The sequence below is a fragment of the Lactuca serriola genome, chromosome 1, assembly GCF_051521515.1.
Source record: "Lactuca serriola cultivar US96UC23 chromosome 1, Lser_US96UC23_V15, whole genome shotgun sequence".
Taxonomy (NCBI): Eukaryota; Viridiplantae; Streptophyta; class Magnoliopsida; order Asterales; family Asteraceae; genus Lactuca; species Lactuca serriola.
Window position 1 is genome coordinate 196,413,053 of NC_136408.1, and position 11,152 is coordinate 196,424,204.

General features: G+C 40.1%; 1 protein-coding gene across 1 annotated transcript; it reads right to left on the reverse strand.

Annotated features, from left to right (window-relative positions):
- Positions 1–261: 261 nt before the first annotated feature.
- On the reverse strand, positions 262–1,923 carry LOC145102760 (zeatin O-glucosyltransferase-like). Its single transcript, XM_079040236.1, has one exon. It carries the CDS (start codon positions 1,798–1,800, stop codon positions 382–384), a length of 1,419 nt encoding a protein of 472 aa, XP_078896362.1. The 5' UTR covers positions 1,801–1,923; the 3' UTR covers positions 262–381.
- Between the last annotated feature and the right edge of the window lie 9,229 nt (positions 1,924–11,152).

The window sequence follows — 11,152 nt, forward strand, 5'->3', positions numbered from 1 at the left end:
TCAGACCCCTTCGACAAGAAGCCGAATGTCAAACACACCATTAGTATATATGTCAACTTTTAGTCAAAGACACTAGCACCCTCTTCTCAAAACCCTTCCATATTCCACATGTAGATGAATATGAATTTGCCATTTTCTCCTTCCCCTACTACTACTTAAATCCTATAAAAATGAGAGGGTTGTAAGGTTGGCAGCCCCTATTGAGGATAGAAACACATTTCTCGACGATGACCTCCTACAAAACTAAGACAAATAAATAAATAACTAAAAGATGTCTTGTTTGTGCTTCACACCATCTATAAACATAAAGAATACTCCAATAGTATACGGGAAGACATTTTTTTTATAAGGATATACAAATAGAAAGCATATTCAAATGAACTACTCTGCAGAAATGTGTAAGGTCTGCGTATGTCTGGTTATATGAGAAATAAACGAATCCAACTCTAAACAGCGTACTCCACCTTCCGTCACCGATCTCTTGACGTCATCCCCCAACCTGGTGGCTCTCCTCCGCATCTCCTTCCCTTCCTCTGAACCCATCAGTCTCTTAACGGCCTCTTCCACCGCCACCGTCGTCACCAACTCCTTCCTCTGCTCCCAATCCTTCACCACCACACCAATTCCAAGAACATCCGTAATCAGAAACGCATTTCTCGGCTGATCGGAGTGCATCGGCCATGTCGCCATTGGCACTCCCATCGATATACTCTCCATGCTCGAATTCCATCCACAATGACTCATAAATCCTCCCGTCGCAAAATGCCCCAAAATCTCCAGTTGAGGTGCCCACCGCCGCTCAATCAAACCTCTCCCGTTAACCCTCTCTTCAAAACCATCGGGCAATCGAACCATCGTATCGCCGCCGCAGGAATTGCCCGCATCCGCCATGTCTGCTGCTCGAACCACCCAGATAAATTTATGTTCACTTTTCTCTAAGCCGATAGCCAACTCCCTAATTTGATCATCGCTAAATGTGGTCGTCGTTCCAAAAGAAACGTAAATGACGGAATTAACAGGTTGATTGTCAAGCCATTGCAAGCATCTGTGGCGGGTTTCTGAAGGTGTCACAGCATATGGAATTTGGACGGGATTAACCGGTCCAATAGCCCATATCTTCTTCTTTTTCCCGGAGATCTCTTCTCTCTCTAGATATTCGATGAATTCGCCTTCGATGGCTCTCGAGGAATCGAATAACTCCCCGACGGCGAGATTCATGTGGGCTTGTTGAAGTTTTGTGAATTTTTTGAACTCCGGAGTGGCAGTTTCACTTTGAGAAGGAAGGCGGTTTAGCAAATTCCTGTCAACCGGAAAGGGTCTGCCGGCTTTCTCCCAGAAATCCCAGAAGGTGTAGAAGGCGGAGAGTGGACGGAAGTTGTATGTCTCGGCGTTTGGTATCGATTTGACGTCTTGAACGACGTATGACATTAGAGAGTCGTGGATGACGGCGACTCTAGTAGCTGTTTGTGAGAGGGAAATGATAAGATCTGCGACAGGGCGGCGGAGATGGAGGGTGGAGTCGAAGGAGGATTGGAGGTGGGAAGGGAAGGGGATGGAGGAGTTTGGAGGAGGGGTAGTAAAGGGAGGTGTTGGGAATGCGTGGAAGTGGATGCGATTGGAGTCGGAGAAACTGTGGTGGCGGGCTCGGGCTTGGCGGAGGTGAGCGGCAGTGGAGACGAAGTGGACGGGAATGTCGTAGGTTGATATGAAGCCGGAGAGGTGGAGAAGCTGGTTGAGATGACCGTGTGCTACGAACGGAACCATCACCACCACCACACGGCTTTGGTCGCCGCCGGTCATCTTCGTTTTTTGTTTATCCGGCGGAGCTCTAACTAGGCTTTTATCGTACTGGTTGATTCAATGATAGAAGCGTTATTTTTAGTTAAATTCTATTTGGAATATGTTACTTTCTTTAATGTCTATTATTGTAAATTTTTAGGGTTTAGTTTAAAAAGGTAACGTAGCTATTTGTATTGTCATTTTTTGTGATATATAAAATTCTATTTGATTATTAATAATATTATTGAAGTATAAAAATAATTCTTTTTGCAATTATTTGACTTATTTTGTGTGACTTTTCTTTTCCATTTTGTAATTGTGTGGATGTGGTCGGCAATATTTGTTTTGATGTTGTGGGCCGAATGAAACCTCTCGTATGATCCATGTTGTGGGCCGAATGCAACCTTTCCACATTTTCACCAACCGTAATAACATATTAACAACATTCAAAATGGTATGAGTGAAAGGTTAACCCTTAAGTAAGTTTTATGGCGGGTTTAACGTATCAATTACGTGTCAATTTTGTAAAAATAAAATCATATGATTATAGATTGACAAAATTGCAAAAATGTCAATGTGGTTGGTAAAATTATATGGTCTAGGTCCAAAAAAGTTTGACAATACATCAGTGGTCCAATTTCAGATATGTTTTGTGTTTTTAGTCCTTATGGCTGGTATTTTGATGTGGTTTTGGTCCATACCTCACTTAAAATGACTAATATGCCCTTAAATATTTCATTTTAACTTATTATTATTTTAACTAAAAGAAAAAGAAAAAGAAATTATTATCCCCACACCCCATCTCTCTCTCTCTCTCTCTCTCTCTCTCTCTCTCTCTCTCTCTCGGATTAAGGGGACATTGTGCAGAACCCTAAAGAACCCACTATAAGATCTTGACACCATTAACAAATTTAGGCTCAAACAACCAAAATCACAAAATCAAGTGAAAGCGTCAACTGAAGAACCCTAAAGCCGCCATCATCGACCACTCGAATTAGGAGGGTAATGTCAATCACAGATCCTTGAAATCGACTTTGTATCCTCTCAAGTAGATCTAATTTATCCGGATTTGGATTTTGATTTAGAAATTTAGAGTGGCAGCTAGTAGCGACGTGCAGAAGGAGGCTGCTCCGGCGGTCTCTTGCTACTTCGTTCCTACTTCTGCTCGACAGAAGTGATGAGTTGGAGATAAAAAGGGAAAGGATTTCAAAATTAGTAGTTATGGAGGATAATGGCAGTGGGTTGTCGGGTTTCCTTCTTTCTCGTTTTTCCGGCAACCTTGGTGGGAGGAGGTGGTTGGAGGAATTGTGGATGGCGACTGGTGGTGTTTGAGGGTGCTTAGGTGGTGTTTGATTAATCTAACAGTAGGGGATATAAGGTGGAGTTTGTGGTGGGTTATTGGTGTGGTTCACGGTGGTCAAAAGCCACCGGTAGTGGTTTTTAGTGGTGTTCGATGGTTACAACAACACCACCACCACTCCTTGGTGGTGCTTGTTCTCGGCAGTGAAGGAAGAAAGGTAAATAGAAAACGTGAAGGTTGGGTAGTATTTGGTTGTCATTTTGGTCAATAGAAGGTGGTACAAGGTGGTCCTATGGTGGAGTAAAGGGGTGGTGAAATGGTGGTGTTTCAGAACTGATGAATTTGGGTTGTAGATTTGTGAGGCTTTAGAGGGTTATGCCTTATATTTAACACCATTTCAAGAAGATGGAGGTGGTGAATGGTTACGAGGAGAAAAAAAAAAGAACTGATTAATTTTCTTTCACTCACTTGTATATGGCTTCAATTTGATCAGGGAAGGAAAAAGCTTTAGCATGTTTCCTCATTAGTTTATTTTACTTTCACAAGCCACAGACACAGAGAGAGAGAGAGAGAGAGAGAGAGAGAGAGAGTCATTCTCTAATTTTTAATTACTTAAAATCATTAAAATTTATATAAAAATAAAAAAACAAATATAAAGGGTATAATTGTCTTTTTAAGTGGATAAGGACCAAAATCACTAAAAATATCCAATTTTGGACCAATGGTGCACCAACATTTCGTTTTGAACTAAAAGCACAGAATTTTGACAACCATAGGGACCATTTTTGAAATCTTGTCTTATAGATTTATATAAAATGTATCAAGATTTTAGAATAAAAGTTAACAAAACTCAATGGTGGCATATCCGAAAAACCAAAAACAAAAAAACATGTCTTGAATAAAACTCGCACAATAACGTGTACTGGAGCGTCTTAACGTGTCTTTGCATAAGTCACACCCATGGTTCTAAAAATTTATACATGGCTTTGTCATAGCATGTCATGGCTTCTAAACTTGTACATGCCGTCACACCTTAAGAAAACGCCGCCTTAAGTCACACACACACACACACACATATATATATAATAGTATAAAATATATATTTAATTATTAATTATATATAAAATTATCACCTTAAATCATGTCTTAACAAATGTCATGGCTCAACACTGCTCATAAAGTTTGAAGCTTGACATTACCTTTGTTAGCCTAATAAGATTTTGGGCTTTATTTTGTATTGGGTTTTATGATTGGGCATTTTCTCTAGGAAACCCTAATTAGCTTGTCTATATATTATGTCCTTTCCTTTCATTATATTTGTACTTCTCTTGGATAATAATACGAAACCCTAGCCGTTATATGTCTCTCACTTGTTAGTTTACATGGTATCAGAGCTCGGTTGATTATCTGTACTTTTTTGTTTTTGGGGGCAAGTACTGTTCATCTACATTGTTCACCGACATTATTGTTCATCACACTGTTCATCGGTGTTGTTCACGTTCATTGTTCATTGCCACCATTTGTAATTTTGGGTATGCTTTTCTTGCTCGCTTCTGTATTCGGTTTGATTTGATTTGTTCGTTTTGAGGGTTTCGTTTCGTCTAGCTTTGTTGATTTTGAGATCTTGATCGTTTTTGCTGCTACTTGTAGTTACTGTTTGACTGATATTGAAATATGGCCCCAATAGATGATTCTCTTCAGTCCATTAGTATTCAACTTGATGGAAAAAACTATGCCTATTGGAGTTATGTTATGAAAAAAATCCTTGCGCGGCAAGACTATGTGGGGGATTGTTACAGGTGATAAGAAGAAACCAACAGACGAAAAGGCCGATAATTATGCAACCTTATTGGATTCATGGGAGACTGATAACTCCAAGATCATTACTTGGATTAATAATTTTGTCATCCAGTCTATTGGTTCTCAGTTGGTGAAGTATGACACGGCAAAGGAGGTTTGGGATCACTTGGATAGGTTATATACTCAGTCTAACTTTGCAAAGCAGTATCAGTTAGAGTTTGATATTCGAGCCCTCCAACAGAACAATCTCAGTGTTCGGGAATTATATGCAGCTATGTCGGATTTGTGGGATCAGTTAGCACTTACAAAACCTGATGTGTTGAAGGCTTTTAAGCCTTATATTGATAGAAGGGAAGAGCAATGTTTAGTTCAGTTCTTGATGGCATTACGTTCATATTCTGAAGGTTTACGTTCATATATTGTCAGACATATCTGGGTGTCCGACCTACCCCTTCGGTCCTCTCGACCGGACGTTTCCTAGCATACCTGGGTGCTGGCCTCCCCTTCGGTCCTCTCGACCAGATACTGTCTAGCATATCTGGGTACTGGCCTCCCCTTCGGTCCTCTCAACCGGATACTGCCTAGCATATCCGGGTGCTGGCCTCCCCTTCGGTCCTCTCGACCGGATACTGGGGAACTATTTGTCCTATCTACTACTACCACATAACATGTATCACAATATCAGAATCTATCTAGCATGGCTGGGTATGACTACCCCTTCGGCCCTACCGACCGGATATCTTGGGGACTATCTCCCCCTACTGTCACAAGCACATAGCATCATATCATACTAGCACATCATATAACACATGTAGTAGTAATCCCAAGATGAATATCACAAAGATAATCATCTACATACAACTCCTACTGGTGGGCCGGCATTGTGGCCGTAGACCCACCGCTACTGGAAGGTAACTCACCTCAAAGTAGCTGCTCATCTGATTGGAAACTGACTGTCTACTGCTGATGTTGCTGCTCTGGACGTTCTCCGACTATAATTCCCACAAAACGATCAGTCAAACACTGCTAGATGTACTTAGGGTAAAATGACCCTTTTACCCTTGACCAAGTCGAAATCCAAGTCAAAGTCAACTTCTAGTTGACTGGACTCGCCGAGTCCTTCCTTTACTAATCCGGTCCTACTCGCCAAGACCCTCTCCCACTCACTAAGTCACCCTTGACTCACCATTCAGGAATATGGGGCCGACTCGAGTCCCGACTCACCGAGTCCCACGAGCAACTCGCCGAATTCCTCGAGCGGATCCCCTACTCGCTTCCAATCCACACCAGAACACCCCATACGAGGGTTTGGGGTTTTGGGGATTTCGTTACACGGTTAATTCCGCGTGCAGGTACGAAGGGTTGATCCTTCAAAGCTTAAACCCCTCTTGTTCTGTGAAAGTTCATACGAATCGCCGAGTTTGAAGAACAACTCGGCGAGTTCCAGGCAACCTTCATAGAACTCGCCGAGTTGTTCATCCAACTCGCCGAGTCTAAGACCATCTTCATAGAACTCGCCGAGTCCCTCGACCCATTTCCCAAGTAGGCCAGATCTAAGACATGCAATGCTTCAAAACCACAGATCCATGGTCCTAGGGCATGTTTACCACGTAAAGTTGCAAACTTTACATGCATGCACGGCCCTATGAGCTCAAACATGCAATTCCAAGCTCTTTAAGAGGTCCTACACTCAATAGGGACCTCAATCACCTCAACCACAGAGACTTTATGCTACTAGGATGTCCTAAAGGTCCAAATCCGAAGTCCTTGCAGAACATTAACCATAAACACATAGAGATTTAGGTTCTTAGGGCTTAAAACCTCTTTTTAGGGACAAAAAGGGGGTTCAATGAACTAAAGATCAAGGTAGGAACTTTTCTACCTGAATAGAAGCCCTTCACAGAGTAGATTCCGGATCTTCTTCCTTTCTTGCACTCTTCAACCTTCTCCTTCTTCTCCCAAGCTCCAAACCACCTTCACAATGCTAAAAATCACCCACAAGGACACAAAGGGGCTAGGGTTTCGTTCTACAGATCTCTGGGAGTGCTAGGGGAAATGGAGGATGGGTTAGATCATTTAAATAGGGTGCAAACACCCGGGTTAGGGTTTTAGTCCAAACAGGGTCTACTCGCCGAGTCCTACGAACCTACTCGCCTAGTAGACAGAGTAGATCCCGCGTCTAGTCCCGCTTCTACTCGGCGAGTTAGTCCTTCAACTCGCCGAGTCCAAGATTAAAATGCAATATATAAGGAGAGTTAATAATCAAGAATACATACCAGGAACCAGGTGCTACACAACGACCCCAATCTTCAAACCAAAGTCGCCCCAGAGTTGCATTTGATGAGTGTGCTTTCTGTAAGAAGAAGAACCATTGGAAGACAAATTGTCCTTTACGGACAAGCAAGGGAAATCAGCAGCAACAACAAACAAGATCACCAACAGAGTCTCAGTCTTCACAGTAGAACAAGTCTTTTGGATAGTCACGTCCCTCATTTTCATCTTTTAGACCACCACAGTACGCTGCTGCTACACCTTCAGTTGAGAATGAAACAAATTCCACACCACCATCAGCCTTGGATCCACAGATTATTGAGCAGTTCAGACAGTTCTTAGCTACCAATCCAACTGCCATGTCATCTTCCAAGTCACATTCAGGTATGTCTTCATCCAACACATCAGGTATTCCTTCATCCTTGTGGATATTGGATTCTGATGCATCTCATCACATGTCACCACATTTTTAATCTTTTGCTTCATTATGTTCTCGTACACCTGTCTCTGTTATGTCTGCTAGTGCTACACCCATATTAGTAAAAGTTGTTGGTTCTATCGTCACTCCTTATATATATTTAACAGATGTGTATTACATTCCTACACTTGCTTTGAATCTTGCATCGTTCAGTCAGTTGTGTAAATCTGGTTGTTGGGTCTTCTTTTCTGATTCATTATGTGGTATACAAGACATTCGGTCTCGGAGGGTGATTGAGATACACCGTAGACTTGGGGATCTTTATGTCTTGGAGCAGCTACATGTTGCTGATGTTTCTGTATCTAGTGTCGATTTATCGTCTTTTCGTTTAAACTCTTCATCGTCTCCTTTTTATCTTTGGTATTCTCGTTTGGAACATGTGTCAGCGTCTTGTTTATAGTTTTTGGTTTCCACTGGTGTGTTAGGCTCTTTGAAATTTGATGATATTTCTAATTGTTGTGGTTGTAAACTGGGAAAATTTTATGCTTTACCATTTAATAAAAGTGTCACTCGTTATGTTGCTCCCTTTGATATTGTGCATTCTGATGTGTGGGGTTCCTCTCCGATCACCTCCAAATCAGGAGCTAGTTATTATGTTTCATTCATTGATGATTACACTCGTTATACGTGGGTTTATTTTATGAAGCACAGGTCTGACTTTTTCACCATATATAGTGGATTCAGAGCTCTTGTCAAGACTCAATACTCTACAGTTAAAAAATGTTTCCGGTGTGATCCGGGAGGAGAATTTACCTCCAATGATTTTAAACAATTATTGGCATCTGATGACACTATACATCAATCATCTTGTACATACACTCCTTAGCAAAATGGTGTTGTAGAAAGAGAACATAGACATCTCTTAGAAACTGCCAGATCCTTACTACTCATGGCTTAAGCACCCAATATGTTTTGGGGAGAAGCTGTTCATACTGTCACTTATGTTATTAATCGCATTCCTACTACATACACTTTGGGGAAGTCTCCTTGTGAAATGTTGTTTGGACAACTCCCAGATTATTCTTCATTACGAGTGTTTGGGTGTATATGTTTTGTCTTGAAGCCTAATGTAGAGAGAGATAAGTTGTCTTCAAAATTAGCTCTTTGTGTTTTTCTGGGATATGGTATTGGTCAAAAAGGTTATCGGTGCTATGATCCTTCAAATAAAAAATGTATGTATCTCGCAATGTCACCTTTTTGGAGCATATTCCATTCTATAGCATTCCTGTTCAGTTACATGATGCAACCCGAGAGGAGCTTCGTACTATTGATCCCTTTAGAATTAAAATTTATGATCCACCACAAGTCACTGATCCACTACTTTCTACTTCTCCACCACATGTGGATGATCCAGCACCTATTATTGATCCGCTGCCTGCAAATCATCAAGACCCCCCCTCCATCGAGGCCTTATCGTAATAAGAAGTCTACGAAGCTTCCTAAATTTGTCGATTCCTCTTACTCACCGGCTTTTGCCTCTTTTATTGCTAATGTGCATCGTCTCTCTCATACAACATCCTACAAAGAGGCTGTCTCAACTAGCATTTTAGCTAGGAAGCTCTATTCATGTGTAACCATTCAATTATTGTAAAAAATTACATTCTAAGTAAATATCACTCAATGCACATTTAGATTCACCATTCATGTCCATCAAAGAGTCTGAAACCCTAAGAATCCCGGTTTAAGTCCATATTGGACTAGCAGTTCCTTATTGGGCCCAATGGACCAGTAAGCACCCAATTCAACTTTATTGGACTTAGAAGCCCTAATTGGATCCTAATTGGACCCAATTCATAAATTTAAAACATTTTGGACAATTTGGGTCTAGAATGATTCATTCTAACCCTAATGGGCCTTATTGGGTCATATCTAATCAAATTAACCTTAGTGAGCCAAAAGCCCATTCTTTTATTCTAATTAAGCCGTGAATGCTTCCAAGGGCCCAATGGGCCGAAAAAATTGATGTTTAGGATCCAAATATCCTAGCTAAAGTTAATAGGCCCAATATACTCTACCATTTCTTCTTGGCCCAAAATCTTGTCCCATGTATCAAAACAAACAAAAAAAAAAGAAAAGAGATTAAGGGAGGGTTGGCTTTGGGAGGTGCCACCTCTATTTTATACATCATGTATCCATGCAAGATCCTCCATGTATCCATACTAGTCACCTCATCTCACTCTCTCTCCCTTCTCTTCTTCCTCTCGGCCGAAGCCATAAACACACACACGCACTCCACCAAATTCTCTCCATTCTCTCTAAGATCATCCATATTCTTCCTCCAAAAATTCTCAAGATTTAGCTTAGACATCAAGAGGATTTTCACAAGATAATCATCATTCATGGTAAGCCTTTACACACTCAAGTTTTATAACTTCATCTTCATGATAGATCACTCTTTTAAACAAAGTTTTTGGTGATCATACTCCTAGAAATATTCTTAAGTTTGAGATCTACTTCAAGGTGTTACTATGACCAAAATCTTCTTCCTTTCTTCTTCAAAACCGAAACATCAAAGCAAAGGTGAGTTCATACCCCTTGTTTTCGGTTTTCATATGATTTTTTGGCGAGAATACAAGTAAAATGTGTAGATCTATGTGTTATATGCATGTTTTGTGTGAATTCTTAGTTTATTTGGTAAAAACTTGTTAGATCTTAGTAAATCTCGAAAATTTCAAGCATTATATGGCAAAGATCTATGAACTATGACACTATATACATCCAACTATCAAGTTAATAGTGTTAAATATTTAAGATACCAAGATCTCAACAAAAACTTTGTTAAAGGTCAAAATTGTCAACAAAACAAAGGTTAAGGGTAAAAAGTGAAAATTATGTTTTTAAAGGGGCCAAACAGGTCCTACAAGTATAAAAATGTGTTTTTATACTAAACATACTTTTAAAAGGGCCAAAAATGCAAATTTTAGCTACTGGGCCAAAACTTTTGGGCCTCATGGTTATGGGCCCAATTTGCAAAAAAAAAAAGAGTTTTGGTGTTTAAAAATGTCACTTTGCCAAAGTTTGAGTCATAATTGTAAATAAACCAAATTTAGAGGTGAAAATATCAATTCTTTGCAAATTGGACCAAAAATGTAAAGTTTTCCAAAAATGGGGCCGAAAGTATAAACTTTTACAAATAAAGGGCTGAAAATGTATTTTTCTGCAAAACAGGGTTCTAAATGTAAAAATATAACATTTTGGGTTAAAACCATAAATTTATAGACATTTGGGACAAAATTGCAAACTTTTATAAATTATGGACTAAAGTGTCATTTTTTACAAAACTTTGGGCCTAATTTTAAAAAATTGAGAATTGTTGGCCAAAAACGTCGTTTTTACAAAAAGAGGATTGCTATCACCAATCTATCGAACTTCAAGTCAAAACAAACAACGGAATAAAACAAAATGAACGAAATATGTCGATAACTAATTATTGGGCTTAATATTCATGATACTTGGCTGTTGGGCCCTAAGGGCCCAACTAAGTGTATATTGAGGCCAATGTGTTCCATGACATGTTTATTGGA